The 20,671-nt window shown below is 38.3% G+C and overlaps 1 protein-coding gene across 4 annotated transcripts in view; it reads left to right on the forward strand.

Annotated features, from left to right (window-relative positions):
- CTNNA3 (catenin alpha 3) overlaps positions 1–20,671 on the forward strand; it is a 1,829,362-nt gene that overhangs the window by 1,735,715 nt on the left and 72,976 nt on the right. For all 4 annotated transcript variants that reach the window (XM_043476813.1, XM_043476816.1, XM_043476814.1 and 1 more), the window contains one exon: positions 19,116–19,250. In XM_043476813.1, coding sequence (XP_043332748.1) covers positions 19,116–19,250 — 135 coding nt within the window. The remainder of the gene's footprint in view (positions 1–19,115; positions 19,251–20,671) is intronic.

Raw genomic sequence — 20,671 nt, forward strand, 5'->3', positions numbered from 1 at the left:
TTTACACTTATTCCCCATCCCGATCCCCCCTCCCACCTCCTCTCCACCCGATTCCTCTGGGTCTTCCCAGTGTACCAGGCCCGAGCACTTGTCTCATGCATCCCACCTGGGCTGGTGATCTGTTTCACCATAGATAGTATACATGCTGTTCTTTTGAAACATCCCACCCTCACCTTCTCCCACAGAGTTCAAAAGTCTGTTCTGTATTTCTGTGTCTCTTTTCTGTTTTGCATATAGGGTTATCGTTACCATCTTTCTAAATTCCATATATATGTGTTAGTATGCTGTAATGTTCTTTATCTTTCTGGCTTACTTCACTCTGTATAATGGGTTCCAGTTTCATCCATCTCATTAGAACTGGTTCAAATGAATTCTTTTTAATGGCTGAGTAATATTCCATGGTGTGTATGTACCACAGCTTCCTTATCCATTCATCTGCTGATGGGCATCTAGGTTGCTTCCATGTCCTGGCTATTATAAACAGTGCTGCGATGAACATTAGGGTGCACGTGTCTCTTTCAGATCTGGTTTCCTCAGTGTGTATGCCCAGAAGTGGGATTGCTGGGTCATGTGGCAGTTCTATTTCCAGTTTTTTAAGAAATCTCCACACTGTTTTCCATAGCGGCTGTACTAGTTTGCATTCCCACCAACAGTGTAAGAGGGTTCCCTTTTCTCCACACCCTCTCCAGCATTTATTGCTTGTAGACTTTTGGATAGCAGCCATCCTGATTGGCGAGTAATGGTACCTCATTGTGGTTTTGATTTGCATTTCTCTAATAATGAGTGATGTTGAGCATCTTTTCATGTGCTTGTTAGCCATCTGTATGTCTTCTTTGGAGAAATGTCTGTTTAGTTCTTTGGCCCATTTTTTGATTGGGTCATTTATTTTTCTGGAATTGAGCTTCAGGAGTTGCTTGTATATTTTTGAGATTAATCCTTTGTCTGTTTCTTCATTTGCTATTATTTTCTCCCAATCTGAGGCTGTCTTTTCACCTTACTTATAGTTTCCTTTGTAGTGCAAAAGCTTTTAAGTTTCATTAGGTCCCATTTGTTTAGTTTTGCTTTTATTTCCAATATTCTGGGAGGTGGGTCATAGAGGATCCTGCTGTGATTTATGTCGGAGAGTGTTTTGCCTATGTTCTCCTCTAGGAGTTTTATAGTTTCTGGTCTTAGATTTAGATCTTTAATCCATTTTGAGTTTATTTTTGTGTATGGTGTTAGAAAGTGTTCTAGTTTCATTCTTTTACAAGTGGTTGACCAGTTTTCCCAGCACCACTTGTTAAAGAGGTTGTCTTTTTTCCATTGTATATCCTTGCCTCCTTTGTCAAAGATAAGGTGTCCATAGGTTCGTGGATTTATCTCTGGGCTTTCTATTCTGTTCCATTGATCTATATTTCTGTCTTTGTGCCAGTACCATACTGTCTTGATGACTGTGGCTTTGTAGTAGAGTCTGAAGTCAGGCAGGTTGATTCCTCCAGTTCCATTCTTCTTTTTCAAGATTACTTTGGCTATTCGAGGTTTTTTGTATTTCCATACAAATTGTGAAATTCTTTGGTCTAGTTCTGTGAAAAATACCGTTGGTAGCTTGATAGGGATTGCATTGAATCTATAGATTGCTTTGGGTAGAATAGCCATTTTGACAATATTGATTCTTCCAATCCATGAACATGGTATGTTTCTCCATCTGTTTGTGTCCTCTTTGATTTCTTTCATCAGTGTTTTATAGTTTTCTATGTATAGGTCTTTTGTTTCTTTAGGTAGATATACTCCTAAGTATTTTATTCTTTTTGTTGCAATGGTGAATGGTATTGTTTCCTTAATTTCTCTTTCTGTTTTTTCATTGTTAGTATATAGGAATGCAAGGGATTTTTGTGTGTTAATTTTATATCCTGAAACTTTACTATATTCATTGATTAGCTCTAGTAATTTTCTGGTAGAGTCTTTAGGGTTTTCTATGTAGAGGATCATGTCATCTGCAAACAGTGAGAGTTTCACTTCTTCTTTTCCTATCTGGATTCCTTTTACTTCTTTTTCTGCTCTGATTGCTGTGGCCAACACTTCCAACACTATGTTGAATAGCAGTGGTGAGAGTGGGCATCCTTGTCTTGTTCCTGATTTCAGGGGAAATGCTTTCAATTTTTCACCATTGAGGGTGATGCTTGCTGTGGGTTTGTCATATATAGCTTTTATTATGTTGAGGTATGTTCCTTCTATTCCTGCTTTCTGGAGAGTTTTAATCATGAATGGGTGTTGAATTTTGTCAAAGGCTTTCTCTGCATCTATTGAGATAATCATATGGTTTTTATCTTTCAATTTGTTAATGTGGTGTATTACATTGATTGATTTGCAGACATTAAAGAATCCTTGCATTCCTGGGATAAAGCCCACTTGATCGTGGTGTAGGATTTTTTTAATATGTTGTTGGATTCTGTTTGCTAGAATTTTGTTAAGGATTTTTACGTCTATGTTCATCAATGATATTGGCCTGTAGTTTTCTTTTTTTGTGGCATCTTTGTCTGGTTTTGGAATTAGGGTGATGGTGGCCTCATAGAATGAGTTTGGAAGTTTACCTTCCTCTGCAGTTTTCTGGAAGAGTTTGAGTAAGATAGGTGTTAGCTCTTCTCTAAATTTTTGGTAGAATTCAGCTGTGAAGCCATCTGGTCCTGGGCTTTTGTTTGCTGGAAGATTTTTGATTACAGTTTCGATTTCCTTGCTTGTGATGGGTCTGTTAAGATCTTCTATTTCTTCCTGGTTCAGTTTTGGAAGGTTATACTTTTCTAAGAATTTGTCCATTTCATCCAAGTTGTCTATTTTATTGGCATAGAGCTGCTGGTAGTAGTCTCTTATGATCCTTTGTATTTCAGTGTTGTCTGTTGTGATCTCTCCATTTTCATTTCTAATTTTGTTAATTTGGTTCTTCTCTCTTTGCTTCTTAATGAGTCTTGCTAATGGTTTGTCAATTTTGTTTATTTTTTCAAAAACCAGCTTTTAGCTTTGTTGATTTTTGCTATGGTCTCTTTAGTTTCTTTTGCATTTATTTCTGCCCTAATTTTTAAGATTTCTTTCCTTCTGCTAACCCTGGGGTTCTTCATTTCTTCCTTCTCTAATTGCTTTAGGTGTAGAGTTAGGTTATTTATTTGGCTTTTTTCTTGTTTCTTGATGTGAGCCTGTAATGCTATGAACCTTCCCCTTAGCACTGCTTTTACAGTATCCCATAGGTTTTGGGTTGTTGTGTTTTCATTTTCATTCATTTCTATGCATATTTTGATTTCTTTTTTGATTTCTTCTAAGATTTGTTGGTTATTCAGAAGCGTGTTATTTAGCCTCCATATGTTTGAATTTTTAACAATTTTTTTCCTGTAATTGAGATCTAATCTTACTGCACTGTGGTCAGAAAAGATGACTGGAATGATTTCAATTTTTTTGAATTTTCCAAGACCAGATTATGGCCCAGGATGTGATCTATTCTGGAGAAGGTTCCGTGTGCACTTGAGAAAAAGGTGAAGTTGATTGTTTTGGGGTGAAATGTCCTATAGATATCAATTAGGTCTAGCTGGTCCATTGTGTCATTCAAGGTTTGTGTTTCCTTGTTAATTTTCTGTTTAGTTGATCTATCCATAGTTGTGAGTGGGGTATTAAAGTCTCCCACTATTATTGTGTTACTATTAATTTCCTCTTTCATACTCGTTAGCATTTGCCGTACATATTGCAGTGCTCCTATGTTGGGTGCATATATATTTATAATTGTTATATCTTCTTCTTGCATTAATCCTTTGATCATTATGTAGTGTCCTTCTTTGTCTCTTTTCACATCCTTTATTTGAAAGTCTATTTTATCTGATATGAGTATTGCGACTCCTGCTTTCTTTTGGTCTCCATTTGCGTGAAATATTTTTTTCCAGCCCTTCACTTTTAGTCTGTATGTGTCTCTTGCTTTGAGGTGGGTCTCTTGTAGACAGCATATATAGGGGTCTTGCTTTTGTATCCATTCAGCCAATCTTTGTCTTTTGGTTGGGGCATTCAACCCATTTACATTTAAGGTAATTATTGATAGGTGTGGTCCCGTTGCCATTTACTTTGTTGTTTTGGGTTACGTTTATACAACCTTTCTGCATTTCCTGTCTAGAGAAGATCCTTTAGCATTTGTTGAAGAGCTGGTTTGGTGGTGCTGAATTCTCTCAGCTTTTGCTTGTCTGTAAAGCTTTTGAATTCTCCTTCATATCTGAATGAGATCCTTGCTGGATACAGTAATCTAGGTTGTAGGTTATTCTCTTTCATTACTTTCAGTACGTCCTGCCATTCCCTTCTGGCCTGGAGGGTTTCTATTGATAGATCAGCTGTTATCCTTATGGGAATCCCTTTGTGTGTTATTTGTTGTTTCTCCCTTGCTGCTTTTAATATTTGTTCTTTGTGTTTGATCTTTGTTAATTTGATTAATATGTGTCTTGGGGTGTTTCACCTTGGGTTTATCCTGTTTGGGACTCTTTGGGTTTCTTGGACTTGGGTGGCTGTTTCCTTCCCCATTTTAGGGAAGTTTTCAGCTATTATCTCCTCGAGTATTTTCTCATGGCCTTTCTTTTTGTCTTCTTCTTCTGGAACTCCTATGATTCGAATGTTGGGGCGTTTCACATTGTCCCAGAGGTCCCTGAGGTTGTCCTCATTTCTTTTGATCCTTTTTTCTTTTTTCCTCTCTGCTTCATTTATTTCCACCATTTTATCTTCTACCTCACTTATCCTATCTTCTGCCTCCGTTATTCTACTCTTGGTTCCCTCCAGAGTGTTTTTGATCTCATTCATTGCATTGTTCATTTTTAATTGACTCTTTTTTATTTCTTCTAGGTCTTTATTAAACATTTCTTGCATCTTTTCAATCTTTGTCTCCAGGCTATTTATCTGTAACTCCATTTTGTTTTCAAGATTTTGGATCATTTTTATTATCATTATTCTAAATTCTTTTTCAGGTAGATTCCCTATCTCCTCCTCTTTTGTTTGACTTGGTGGGCATTTTTCATGTTCCTTTACCTGTTGGGTATTTCCTCTGCCTTTTCATCTTGTTTAGATTGCTGTGTCTGGTCTGGGCTTTTTGTATTCTGGAGGTCTGTGGTTCGTTTTTATTGTGGAGGTTTTTCCCGGTGGGTGGGGTTAGACGATTGGCTTGTCAAGGTTTCCTGGTTAGGAAAGTTTGCGTCAGTGTTCTGGTGCGTGGAACTTGATTTCTTCTCTCTGCAGAGCAATGGAGTGCTCAGTAATGAGTTTTGAGATGGGTCTATGTGTTAGGTGTCACCTTGGGCAGCCTGTATGTTGACGTTTAGGGCTATGTTCCTGCGTTGCTGGAGAATTTGCTTGGTATGTCTTGCTCTAAAACTTATTGGCTCTTGGGTGGTGGTTGGTTTCAGTGTAGGTATGGAGGCTTTTGGACGGTCACTTATTACTTAAAGTTCCATGTAGTCAGGAGTTTTCTGGTGTTCTCAGGTTTTGGGCTTAAGTCTCCTGCCTCTGGATTTCAGTTTTATTCTTCCTGTAGTCTCAGGACTTCTCCAACTACACAGCACTGATAATAAAACTTCTAGGTTAATGGCCAAAAGATTCTCCCCGGTTAGGGACACCCAGAGAGGTTCACAGAGTTACATGAAGAAGAGGAGAGGGAGGAGGGAGATAGTGTTGAGCAGGAGGAGAAAAAGGGGGACTCAAGAGGAGAGAGACAGATCTACGCAGTTGTCTGTTCCCAGAGTGTTCTCCGTAGCCCACCCACCAAGATTCACAGAATTGGATTGGGAAGAAAAGGGAAAAGGAGGAAATAGAGGTGTTCTGAGGTAGAAAACAGAGAGTCAAGATTGGGAGAGAATAATCAACACACTCCTGAATAAAAATGGGAACTGAATATTGGATTCTTAAATGTTCACAATTTATATCATATATTGAAAAACAAAAATTAAAAATCTAGAGTAGAGATTAGACTCTTAAAAATACTATATTAAAAACAAAAACCAAAACACACACAAAAATTTTTTTTTAAATATATATGAAGTTCAGTTTAAAAAATAGGGCTTCTCTCTTTTTTTTTTGGTAAGGTTATAGTGTATTGAAAATGAAAATTAAGGAGTAGTAGAGGAGTACTAGAGGACTTTAAAAGAAATAAGAGAAAAAGAAAAATAGAAAATAGAAGAGAAAAAGGAGAAAAAAAGAAAAAAAAAAAAGAATTTTCCCTAATTAAAAAAATCGTAAAAATCTATGAAAATGAAAGTTAAGGAGTGATGGGGGAGTAATAGGGAATTTTAAAGGAAAATAAAAGAGAAAATATAAAAAAGAAAAAATAAATTTTTTTTTTTTTAAAAAAAAAAAAAGTAAAAATATATCTAGGAATTTCTCTGGAGCTGTTGCGGTCAGTGTCGGTTCGGCTCAGTTTCAGATATCTCCTCGTTCCAGCTTACACTTCTCGATATCTACAGGCCTCTTCCGGTGTAATCGGTGTTTTCTACAGGGATTTTAATCTGTTGCACCGCTTTCTCCTGAAGCGGTTCCCTTTGTTTATTTGGCTTCTGTTTGCCGGTTTCTTCAGAGCCTCATTTCCGCCCTGACACAGGCGGGTGGAGGTGGACTCTTATTCAGGTAGCTAGTTCCGTCGCGCTGCTGGGAGGGGCTGACGCTGCGGGGATGCGCTGGCGCTGCCGGGAGAGGCTGGCGCTGCTTTCTCGGTCTTCGCTGCTCAGGATCCCAGCTACTCTATATGGAGCGCGCCGCGCGCTGTGGGCAGCTGCAGCCCTCGGGTGTTCCACAAAAGCGCGGAACAAAAGGCTGCGTCCGCTCTTGTGCCTTCCCCGACAGAGCTGTCCAGGCAGGCAGGAGCTTGACAGGCGCACTCTCCCCAGGTGCGGCACTCCCACTACCTTCCGCGGACCCAATCTCGGTTTCCGCGTGCGTGCACCTTCTGCCCTCCGCCCCCAGCCCCAGTCCCCGCCCAAGCCGGTCGAGTGCCTGCGCGCTGTGTCTCGCCGCGACCTGCTCCCGCCTCGGCGGGTCCGGGCCGGTCCGCAGTCTGCGAGCCCCTCTCCGGACTCTCTCAGTCCCCCCGTTCCGCGAACGGCCGGCAGCATGTTCGGGCCGGTTAATTTTCTCTCTCTTCCCTGCTCTCCCACAGTTCAAGTTGGCAACTCACAAAAGCTCCCTCCGATTGTCCTCAGGGCACTCAGGCCCGGACCCTACTCCAAGCAATGCCGCCCGCTCCTCTCCGTGCTGCCCCCACTTGCTGGTGGCAGATGCGGGTGTCTGGGGCACTTTTCTGCTGAGAGTTGCTTTTAGGCACGTAATCTGTGGGTTTTATTTATTGTTTCCCTCCCAGTCAGGTTGCCCTCCTAGATTCAAACACTTCCCCCAGGCCCGCCAGTGCGAGGGTTTCCCGATGTCTGGAAACGTCCTCTAAAGACTCGCTTCCCGGGACGGATCTCCGTCCTTAGCTCTTTTGTCTCACTTTTTATCTTTTATATTTTGTCCTACCTCCTTTCGAAGACAATGGGCTGCTTTTCTGGGCGCCTGATGACCTCAGCTAGCGATCAGAAGTTGTTTTGTGAAGTTTGCTCTGCGTTCAGATATTCTTTTGATGAATTTGTAGGAGAGAAAGTGGTCTCCCGTCCTACTCCTCCGCCATCTTGGCTCCTCCCCGCAAGTGTCTTTTGATTTCATTGCTGCAATCACAATCTGCAGTGATTTTGGAGACCAAGAAAATAAAGTTTGTCACTATTTCCATTGTTTCCCCGTTTATTTGCCATGAAGTGATGGGACTGGATGCAATGATCTTCATTTTTTGAATGTTGAGTTTTAAGCCAACTTTTTCACTCTGCTCTTTCACCTTCATCAAGAGACTCTTCAGTTCTTCTTTGCTTTCTGCCATAAGGGTGGTTTCATCTGCATATCTGAGGGTATTGATATTTCTCCTGGCAATCTTGATTCCAGCTTGTGCTTTATCCAGTCCGGCATTTTGTATGATGTATTCTGCTTGTAAATTAAGTAAGCAGATGACAATATACAGCCTTGCCATACTCCTTTCCCAATTGTGAACCAGTCCATTTTCCATGTCCAGTTCTAACTGTTGCTTCTTGACCTGTATAAAGATTTCTCAGGATACTGGTCAGGTGGTCTGGTATTCCCATCTCTTTAAGAATTTTCTTGTGATCCACATAGTCAAAGGATTTAGCATAGTCCATGAAGCAGAAGTAGATGTTTTTCTGGAATTCCTTTGCTTTATCTGTGATCCAGGGGATGTTGGCAATTTGATCTCTGATTCTTCTATCTTTTCTGAATCCATCATGTATGTCGTAATGTTCCCCATTCATGGACTGCTGAAGCCTAGCTTGATTTTGAGCATGTTGAGGAGGATTTTGAACATTACCTTTCTTGTGTGTGAAATGAGCACAATTGCACAGTAGTTTGAACATTCTTTCGCTCTGACCTTCTTTGGGATTAGAATGATAATTGACTTTTCCAGTCATGACCACTACCGAGCTTTCCAAATTTGCAGACGTGCTGAGTGCAGCACTTTAACAGTGTCATCTTTTAGGATTTTAAATAGCTTGGCTGGATTGACATCACCTCCACTAGCTTTGTCCATAGTAATGCTTCCTTAGGTCCACTAGACTTCACACTGCAGGATGCCTGGCTCTAGGTGAGTGATCACACCATCATGATTATCTGGGTCATTACGACCTTTTTTGTATAGTTCTTCTGTGTATAATTGCCACCTCTTCTTAATTTCTTCTGCTTCTGTTAGGTCTTTGCCATTTCTCATCTTTATAGTACCCATTTTGCATGAAATGTTCCCTTGGTATCTCTAATGTCCTTGAAGAGATCACTAGTCTTTCTCATTCTATTGTTTTCCTCTATTTCTTTGCATTGTGCACTTAAGAAGGCTTTTTTTCCTCTCCTTGCAATTCTTTAAAACTCTGCATTCAGATGAGTATATCTTTCCCTTTCTCCTTTGCTTTTCACCTCTCTTATTTTCTCAGCTATTTGTAAAGCCTCCTCAGACAACCACTTTGCCTTCTTTCATTTCTTTTACTTGGGGATGGTTTTGGTCACCACCTCCTGTATTGTATTACAAACTTCCATCCATAGTTTTTGGGTACTCTGTCTACCACATCAAATCCTTTGAATATATTTGTCACCTCCACTGTATAATCATAAGGTATTTGATTTAAGTCATAACCTGAATGGCCTAGTATTTTTCTCTACTTTCTTCAGTTTAAGCCTGAATTTTGCAATAGTGAGCTCATGATCTGAGCCATAGTCAGCTCATATCTATTTTGCTGACTGTATAGAGCTTATCCATCTTTGGCTGCAAAGATTTTAATCAATCTATTTCAGTATTGGCCATCTGGTGATGTCCACGTGTAGAGCATCTCTTATGATATTGGAGGAGGTAGTTTGCTGTGACCAGTGTGTTTTCTTGACAAAACTGTTAGCCTTTGCCCTTTCATTTTGTACTCCAAGTCCAAACTTGCCTGTTCTTCCAGGTATCCCTGACTTCCTATTTTTGCATTCCAAGGACATCTTTTTTGGTATTAGTTCTAGAAGGTCTTATATATCTTCATAACACCATTTGACTTCAGCTTCTTAGGCATTAGAGGTTGAGGATTACTCTGATGTTGAATGGTTTGCCCTGGAATTGAATTGAGATCATTCTATTATTTTTGAGACTGCACCTAAGAACTGCATTTCAGACTCTTTTTTGGCTATGAGGGATACTCCATTTCTTCTGAGGGATTCTTGCCCATAGTAGTAGATATAATGGGTGATATAATGATAGTCTGAGTTAAATTCATCCAATCCTGTCCTCTTTAGTTGACTGATTCCTAAACTGTTAATGTTCACTGTTGTCATCTTCTTAACCATGTCTAATTTACCATGATTCATGGACCTAACATTCCAAGTTCCTATGCAATGTTCTTCTTTACCGCATCAGACTCTACTTTCACCACCAGACACACCCACAACTGAGCATAGTTTCTACTTTGGGCCAGTCACTTCATTCTTTCTGGAGCTATTTCTCCAGTCTTCCCCAGTAACGTAGTGGACACCTTCCATCCTGCAGGGCTCATCTTCCGGTGTCATATCTTTCTGCCTTTTTATACTGTTCATCAGGTTTTCAATACAAGAATTACTGAAGTGGTTTGACATTCCCATCTCCAGTGGACGACATTTTGTCAGAATTCTCCACCATGACCTGTCCATCTTGGATGACCCTGTGGGGCAAGGCTTATAGCTTCATTGAGTTACACACAGCTATGATCCAAGTGATCATTTTGGTTAGCTTTTTGTAATTGTGATTTTTGTTCTGGAGGTGGAGGGATTGTAGTTCTCGCTTCTTCTGTCTACTGTCTGATGGATGAGGATAAGAGGCTTGTTTAAGCTTCTTGATGAGAGGGACTGGCTTGCTCTGGTGGGTAGGGCCATGCTAATCCATTTATCTGCTGATGGGTGGGTCAGTGTTTCCTCCCTGTTAGTTGTTTGATCTGAGGTGACCCAGTCCTGAAGTTTACAGGCTCTCTGGTAGGACTATTGGTAACCTCCAAGAGGATTTACTTCAACATGCTTCCCCCAGGACTGCTGCTGCCATTGACCCTGTCCCCATGACAGACAACTGCCAACTGACACCTCCACAGGAGACAGGAGACCCTCAAACACTCACAGGCAGGTCTGACTCAGTCTCCTTTGGTGTCACTGCTCCTTTAACCTGGTCCTTGGTGCACATAAGGTTTTGTTTGTGCCCTCCAACAGTCTCTGTTTCCCCCCTTTCTGTGGAAGTTCTGTAATCAAATCCTGCTTGCCTTCAAAATCAGATTCCCTGGTGATTCATAGTACCTTTGCCGGATCCCCAGGTTGAGAAGTCTGATATGGGGCCTAGTACCTTCACAACAGTGTGAGAACTTCCTTGTTATTATTGTTCTCCAGTTTGTCGTTCACCCACCCCACAATACCCCTATACTAGTTATTGTATATTACCATACGCAACTTACTACTTTGGTATTGCCATTAGATAACTAGGAAGAGATGAATGAAAATCTTCTGTTTTAGCATATAGAAGCTTCATATTGACTTACTTGTTCCAATCACCCAACTTTTCTTGAGTTTTATCTGTTCAGTTCAGTCACTCAGTCGTGTTCAACTCTTTGCGACCCCATGGACTGCAGCACGCCAGGCCTCCCTAATTGTGTTGAGATGCTATAGTAGATTGCATATGCCATCTAAGACCATGTTGTTTAAGTCTTACAGATCTCTGGTACAAATACTATCTCCATTAGCCAGATTATTCCTGAGGGTCAGAATGTTGTTATTTATCACAATTATTAAACATTTTCCTCATGAATGAAGAGGATGACAAATTGAAGAAGTAGCCTTCTTAGAAATCTAGGATTCCAAACTATTGATACATATCTTTTTCTGTTCTTTGACTCTTCACTGTAATTCATCATGTTAGCAGATATTCTAAATTAGATGAACTGAGTAATGCCTCTAAATTAGATGAATGGGTAAAGGTAGGAATGATACATTGAAAGATCTCAGTTACAAAAGCAACTTATCACAAACAGAAAAGTGATGAACAGGAAACACAATAAAAATGAACATCTGCTAAAGTGTTTTGCACAGGAAGAGGACAAAATTGGACTTTGTAACTCCTGAATGTTCTGTCTGAAACCTAATACTCCTTCAATCTAAATTTTCCAATGCAAAGACATCCAGATTATTGACTGATTACTCCCACCTAATCGTAACTAGGCACAATTAAAATGAATTTTCAGTGTTAAATATATTGAAAACCAATGCTAATTTAAGAAAGTGACATTTAAAAAAAAATTAAGAATTGCAATGCAAATTATACCTGATACACTCACCTGTGAACAAAACAATCTGCAAGTATAATTTATGTTGTTATTTTGACAAAATATTGTTGGTGACTAGCCTGATTTGAATTGTTTCCTACTGATATTCTGAGAGTTAAAACATGTAATAAAACTCACTGGAAAGAAACTTCTGAAACATTCATTATGTCATTCTAACACGTCTGTTAAGGATAAAACTCCCAGATGCATCTTGTGACAGTATTTGTATTTTGACACTGTTATTTGTCTGAAATTTATTTTGAGCAGAAAAGTTAATGTCTCAATTTGTTCTCCAAGTTAATGAACCTTTACTTTATAAAAATGAATGCATAACAAGTTCTCAGGATTAAACAGAAATAGACAAATACTGAAATATTTTATCTGTTTGCACCCTTGAAGTAATAGTCTCCTGTTAGAAGGCATGCTGTTTTACTATTTTTTAGTAGATCTTCGTAATTTTCTCATTAAAGTGAATGAAGTCACTCAGTCGTGTCCGACTCTTTGTGACCCCATGGATTGTAGCCCATGGAATTCTGCAAGCAAGAGAACTGGAGTCAATTGCCAATTCCTTCTCCAGGGGCTCTTCCTGACCCAGGGATCAAACCCGGGTTTCCTGCATTGAAGGCAGAGGCTTTCTCATTAAAACAAATTCTTAAATGCTTTGAAGGTGATTATATATTAAGTTTTATTTCATGTATTCAAAACTATAGCCCTAACTACCAAAAATAAGGTGTTTTAGGGTCTAGGAGGAGGGAGCTATAGGGTATAAAAGGAGAATAATAAAGAAGAGGAATGTTTCTTCTTACAAAGGACTGGCTGAGTTAACCAAAATTTCCTCCAAAATCAAAGTTTGTCTGCATTATCTTTCCCCCATTCTTTCCACATACATATTATTTATAAAGGATAAAACATTCTTGTAAGTTTATTTCTATCCAAGTAGCACTTGAGTTGACAAGTTTCAGGTTTCAGGGAGAGACATGAAGTTTTGGGGTTGTAATCTAATACATAGGGAAGTCAGTCCTGAGAATTTCTCATGGAAGTCAGAAGAAAGCTAAAAGTAGGTTATGCCAGAACTTTACACCTATTAATTCTAAAGGAAAGGAATTTGATGAAGATGGGAAACATCTTTGTCTTTCATTGTTATTAGTGTTCAAAATATATCTTGTTGATAGCATTTTTTCAATGATTGTATGCTCAAACCAAGTTGAAACTAAAAATGGATTTGAAGCAGCCTTAACCTCAAGACCATTTAAGTCTAAATAAGTTCAGTTCAGTTCAGTCGCTCAGTCGTGTCCTACTCTTTGCGACCCCATGAATCGCAGCATGCCAGGCCTCCCTGTCCATCACCAACTCCCAGAATCTACCCAAACCCATGTCCACTGAGTCGGTGATGCCATCCAACCATCTCATCTTCTGTCGTCCCCTTTTCCTCCTGCCCTTAATCTTTCCCAGCCTCAGAGTCTTCAAATGAGTCAGCTCTTTGCTATATGTGTTGAGAGTGAAATGTTGATAAGACCGTGAAATGGGCTGGGTAAATACAACATGTACGTGGATTTTCTGAAGACAGGGCTGGATGATAGAGATTTAGTCATGTTTATTTTATAAGTGATAGGTGAAGCCAGAGTAGCATATACTGTTATCCAAGTAGAGACTGAGGGTGAAAAGATGCCCAAGAATGGAAACTCAGGACACCAATAGGGGTGGCATTGAAAATTTAAAAAAGAAAAAACAAAAAAAAAGCAAACATGTTCATGATTACGAGGAGAGAAAGATGGAATTACAGTGTTGAGGGAGGGATTTTGTTTTGAGGGACTTTATGTTGACAGATTCAAGGATAGAAGAAGACATTAAAAGTACAGAAAAAATGGGATCACTGATGATCTGCGACTCTGAGGAAGGTGAAATGAGACAGCCTCTAGGCTGGAGTCTAGGTGGAGAAATGAGCCCTGTGGAAAGAGAAAGGTCATGGACACAAAGTGCTTTTGCTATCACTAATTGCTTAAAATTTCTCTTCTAGAAATTCACAGTGACACCTAATACTTTCCCTTAACAAACTTTGCCAGTTAGCAGAATTTAAACTATTGTCTGTAATTTCAAAAATCATTTTAAATATGTCTTAAATAAAGTTTATACTCTACTATGGGCAAAAAAAAAGGCTAAACTTATGGAGTAAAGGTCTTTAAGAGTATTCATTTTGCTAATTCATCCTTAAAATTCAAACTGAAAGGTAATAAATATTCTTTTTTCCTCTTGTTACTAAATGATATAGTCTGTATTGGTACAAAACATCTTAACTAGAAGAGTGAAAGTCAGTTTAATGTGACAAAACCACTTAAACTGACACATCATCTGCTTGTCTGTAGTGAGTGTCCTGGTGGTTATAAAAATTAATTTAAACAAAAAAATCTGTGCAGTGAAACACAAACCAGCTGTCCTAGTTAACATCTCCTGTCTTAATAAACTGGGAAATAATAGCCAAGTGTATGATAACATTCTACCGCTCAATTTTGCCTGAAAATCTCTAGCAGTATTCCAAGTATTTTTATGGGAAAAAAAAGTTTGTTTTTTTTTTTTTTAAACTAAAGGATAAGAATGTTCTACACATCTAGGTCCCAAACTTTTGCGATTAGTTTTATGCAAATATATAAAATGTGGGGAAAACATAATTTGATTTTAATAATGGAGGTTGGGCAAATAGTAAAACAACAGGTTCTTAAAGTAGAGATGATTCATTCTCCTGATTCTGCCTCTAGGCTGCTAAAACTGACTCATAAAGACTTTGCAAATGTCAATAGAAAAGAAGACTTTTAAACAAACTTTATAGTACGGAATTTACATTTTTTTTAATACTTTAGTTATAAAACTGGCTACTATCTTTAGGTGTAACCAAGATTCTCATCAATTCTGGGAATGAAGGGTAAATCAGAGTCAAGTAACTTCTAATTTCAAAAGTTCAAATTTTCTACTCATTTGCCTCATTATTTCCTTAACAGAATTACTCTGCTAGCATGGCTTTGACAGTCTCTCAAGAGAGACTGTAGATTTTTCTTAAGCTTGGGTGATTGCAGCATTGTTTATCAGTTAAGAATCTAACTATTAATTTGCAAGTTTGATTTTATCAGAAGTTATATAAGTGAGTGAGTGAGAGTCGCTCAGTCGTGTCCAACACTTTGCGACCCCATGGACTGTAGCCTGGCCAGCCTCCTCTGTCCATGGAATTCTCCAGTCAAGAATACTGGAGTGGCTTGTCATTTCCTTCTCCAGGGCAGAAGTTATATAGTGTTTGTCTTTAAAGAACAAATACACAATAATCCTATTTACAATATACAGGTAAAAGTGTCAGTTTTAGAAACCAATTTACAAACCAGTGTCGCAATTTACTATTTACTATATAAGATAAAACTGGCAGGAAGACTAATATTGTTTGGAGACCTTACAAGTAGGGAGTGAGGCCAGATCATGTGAGTTTGGATACCAGCTTTATCAGTTATTAATTGGGCAAGTAGCTTAACTTCTCTATGCCTCACTTCACTCTTTTGGTAAATGGAGATAATGAAGTCGTGTGAGAGCTAATATAGATAAAGAACCAGGAATAATATGTGACAAATAAAACACTGTATGTGTCAAAGATTATTCTTGAGTCCATCCATAAAAACAAAGAATAGACAAGAGCCTTTATTACTCAGGATAGACAAAACAATGTTTTGAACAATGAATTTCATATAGAAGAGATCATTGTATAGTGAATGAAACAGAGAAAACTCAATTCAATTTTTTACAGAGTCATACACTCTGTCTTGCAAATGACAGTATGACAATAATTAGATCTAAGTGAAGTGGCGCTGTGAGTACTATGTTATACATGTAGAGGACCTGGCACAGTGCCTGTGCCTTTCACACACATGAAGCCCCTAATAAAGATCAACTTCCTGTCACGGTAAAAAAAATAAATTGTCTTGCCTTTCATTGTTGTAGGTAATTCTAGATAGTTAATCTTTGAATTTAATAAAAATCTAAGTAATCTTTACTTCAAAATAGACATAGTGTTACCACAAAACTTCTTTTTCCTTGAAACCATGTAAACCATGAAACCATGTAATCTGTGATTTGAAGGGAAAAAAATTCACTCCAAATTCTCTCAAGTTCTGTGACTGAAAATAAAATAGATTTGAAAGCAAGTAGATATGGATTCAAATACTGGTTCTACCATAAACTCCTCCATCCTGTGAAAATTATGCTTTCTAAAATTATTATAATTTTCTAATTTCTCATCTGGAAATTGGGGAAATCCCTTGCTTTTCTTCCTTCCCTATTCCCTTTTCTCTCCCTCTCTCTGTCCTTCTCCTTTACATTGGTCTCCTCTTTCTTTTTACTTAGTTTCAATTTAATCCTCCTGATGAAAATTGTGGGATTATCCTTTCAGTTCACTTCAGTCATTTGGTCATGTCTGACTCTTTGCGAACACATGGAATGCAGCACACCAGGCCTCCCTATCCATTACCAATTCCCAGAGTTTACTCAAACTCATGTCCATTGAGTCAGTGATGCCATCCAACCATCTCATCCTCTATCGTCCCCTTCTCCTCCTGCCTTCAGTCTTTCCCAGCATCAGGGTCTTTTCAAAAGAGTCAGTACTTCACATCAGGTGACAAGAGTATTGAAGTTTCAGTTTCAGCATCATCCTTCCAATGAATATTCAGGACTGATTTCCTTAGTATTAGCTGGTTTGATCTCCTTGCAGTCCAAGGGATTCTCAAGAGTCTTCTCCAACACCACAGTTCCAAAGCATCAATTCTTTGGTGCTCAACCTTCTTTATGGTCCAACCCTCCCATCCATACATGACTACAGGAAAAACAGGGCTGTGTTCCCTCTCTGTTATTTGGCCTGAGGCCAAACTACGGTGAGGGTAATGAAGAGAATGGTGACCTCCTTCAAAAGGTCCCATGCATACACTGCTACACTCATGGTGTATGTGGCCCTGCAGCCGGCCACTGCTGACCCACACCTCTGCCAGAGACTCCTGGACACTCACGGGCAAGGCTGGGTCAGCCTCTTGTGGGGTCCTGCTCCTTTCTCCTGGGTCCTGCTGAAACCAGGTTCTGTTTGTTTACTTCCTCCTTTTTTGAGTGAGGTTGCTTCAGTCTTGCTCCTGACTCTTTGCCACCCTGTGGACTGTAGCCTGCCAGGCTCCCCTGTGAATGGAATTCTCCAGGCAAGGCTACTGGAGTGGGTAGCCACTTCCTTCTCCAGAGGATCTTCCTGATACAGGGATTGAACCCCTGTCTCTTGTGGCTCCTACATTGCAGGCAGATTCTTTACTGCTGAGCCAGGGAAGCCCTTAGAACTTGAGAAACACCCTTAATTCAAGTTTTCTCTATTATCTTATCTGATTGTCTCTCTGACTGGGTACCATGTACACATAAATTCACTCATCTGTCCATTCCTATCTAAATATTGATAGTATTTCTGCAGTAGAATTTATAACTTTGCTACCTTTGTTGAATAACTTTTACTTAAAGGTCACATGTTCTCATGTTGTCAACATATTTTGGAGCTATGTAGACTAGTCTATGTAGCAAATATAAAAGAGAATAAAATTCTCAGAAATGTTTCAGTAATAGTCTAGTTTATGAATTACTATGCAAAAGCAGAAATTCATGAAATGCTGTCTTGTCTTTCATTTTACTTTTCAATTTTTATTTTTGGTTATTAGATTAAAAACCTTTTCAGTAATAACATCTTATTATTATATAAGTAATATGCTTTAAGGGCTTCCCTGGTGGCTCAATCAGTAAAGATTCTGCCTGCAGTGCAGGAGACCTGAGTTCAATCCCTAGGTTGGGAAAATCCCCTGGAGAATATAATTGCAACCCACTCCAGTACTCTTGCCTGGAGAATTCCATGGACAGAGGAGGATACAGTCTATGGGGTCACAAAGAGTTTCACATGACTGAGTGACTAGCATCAATATATTTTAAGAATATAAATATTAAGATATGTAAAGTATGAAGAAAGTGAAAAATACTGATGCCATGTTTATTTACCATTTTCACATTCACATATGTATTTCCCACTTTGTTTTACACACAAACATAAAAACAGTTTGATTGATAGGGCATGTGAAATTTTAAATACTGAGCTTTTTCACTTTCTAAAAACATTTTCCTTTGAAAATATTATTTTTGAAACTATATAATATCATATTATATAGCTATGTATCCTAATTTAATCTTTTCACTATTATAGAGCATTTATTTCTAAATTTTCCTATTGTAAGTAATGCTGTAGTGAATATCTTTGCATATAAATTACTGTTCATATTTCCATACCCTTATGAATATGTATTATATTTAAAGTGAAATTAAGTTATTGAGGATATTTAAAAAACTATTCTACTTGTATAGGAGAAAGAACACAAAGATTAAACACTGACCACAGATATTTATTGTGTTGTGATTAAGCTCTACTCCAGGAAATTCCTTATGGAAGGTGACATAATGTAGGAGACTGTTTTTGGTAAAGTAATACATCTCTAAAACATGTATGCTGCTTGATTATTGTCTCCAAGTAGATCCATAACTGTTAGCTACTATTGAAATTATTTCTTTGGTCTAAGAACATTAGAACATTAAATTCTGAAAGTAATAAGACATAATATACATCCTGTTATAGATGTTTTTTAATGCCCATATAAATATTAATTACACAGGACAGACAATGCAGAGCTATGAGTCCCAAGGAGTATTCTGATAGCAACTTTAGAAGAAAGGAATTGTTGCATTTTAAATACTTCTTTAGATTTACCTAAAAATGAACTTTAAAAGCTTCTACCATTATGATAAATTAAAGGCAATTATTTTTATGTACATTTTCATGTCTGGAAATTTCTGTACTATTTCTTCTAACTATGCTGAAGTAGAGGAGGGCATGGCAACCCACTCCAGCATTCTTGTGTGGAGAATCCCATAGACAGAGGAGCCTGGCAGGCTATAGTCCTTGGGGTCACAAAGAGTTGGACACGAGTGAAGTGACTTAGCATGCTGAAGTAATTAAGGTTGGAACATGAATAAACTCTGCTAATGGGGAAAGCATATCAAAATCTACATGGGTTTGGTCTAAGCAATGGGACTCAATGAAAATAAAGTTGGTGCCTTAAAGGTACTTAAATGTAGTCTCAGTGTTTACTCACTTTGATCCAATTCTTTGTTTTGATATTTTCACTTTATCTCATACATATTTAGTGCCCGGATCCATCGTGCAAACAGGACTTGTTGGCCTACCTGGAACAGATTAAGTTCTACTCTCACCAGCTGAAGATCTGCAGTCAAGTGAAAGCTGAGATTCAGAACCTGGGGGGAGAGCTTATCATGTCAGCGGTGAGTACTGCACCACACTTACACATCTCATGTGGAAGATGCTTGAAACAGCAGCCACAACCCACCTTACCCCACCAATTCTTATAGGGTCACGTAAGTTAGAAGAAATTCAGCTGGAGTATATAAACTTTCATGAAACTGGAATAGCAAGAAATCATGTCAGATTTCTTAAAGAACTGTTAAGTCAGTACAGCTTCTCTTTATTTACCTAGAAGATTTTAGAATGAATCAGATTCTGGAAGCCACTTGTATAAGGATTGAATGTTAATTTAGAGCATGGTATCCAGATTTCAGAAAGTATATGGATGCAACTCGGAATTGAATCCTTTAATTTTTATAAAAAAAAATAAGTGCCTGTAGAATTGCAGATCCATGAAATAATTGCTTTCTCACTGTTAAGTAATATTCATTTTTCCATCATTCATTTTTATATCATAGAAATTCAGGTCTTAAAACTGTTATCTCATATGTAATTGTGATGCTGAAGTATGGTAGAACATAAACAGATTTAGAGAAACTTTCATAGACTATTTGGTGAACCTGAGTTTCAAACTGCTCTAAAATGACCATGGTGAAAATAATGTCTACCTCTTCTACTTATCTTTTAATAACGGTAGATAATTTTTTTAGAGTGAGGATGGCAATAAAATAACATTTGATATCTATATTTGATTCAGTTATCAGTGACTTTGAGAAGGACATGGACCAAGATTATAAATTTAAGTTAAAGCAAAACATCATAAACCTTCTAGGAACTTAAATTCATGAGGACAGATTTTTTAAAATTATAACAGCATAAATAAAAATATGTACATCTAGGAGCTCTCTAGCCTGACTTTGGACTTTCCCCCAATGAGCTAACACTTAGTTTTTAAATGTTTATTTATTTGGCTGCACTGGGTCTTAGTTGCAGCAGGTGGGATCTTTAGGTGTGGCATTCGAACTCTTAGCTGCGGCATGTGGGATCTAGTTCCTTGACCAGGAATCAGATCCAGACCTCCTGCATTGGGAGTGTGGAGTCTTAGCCACTGGACCATGAGGTAAGTTCCTAAACTAACATTACAAAAAAAAAACATAGCAGCATAAACAAAAGCAAAGGTGATTTTCTGTTGGTCCAGCAGTTAGGAATTTGTGCTTTCAGTGCCAAAGGCCCAGGTTCAATACCTGGTCAAGGAACTAAAAAACTGTACAAGTACAATACCCCACTTGAAAAAAGTCCATTAGGTTTATATTAGTGAATACCAGAACTGCAGTTTATCTTCAAATGTCTATGCAGCCTCTGTTCAGGTGGACATGCTTAAATCTATGATAAACTAAAGACCAAAAATCAAAAGTGAATAATTTGGAAATTATGTCTAAGTAATTATTAGAGATAAAAAATTAATTTCCTTGATATTCAAATTTTGCAAGAACAGTAACAC

The sequence above is a fragment of the Cervus canadensis genome, chromosome 8 (genome assembly GCF_019320065.1).
Source record: "Cervus canadensis isolate Bull #8, Minnesota chromosome 8, ASM1932006v1, whole genome shotgun sequence".
NCBI lineage: Eukaryota > Metazoa > Chordata > Mammalia > Artiodactyla > Cervidae > Cervus > Cervus canadensis.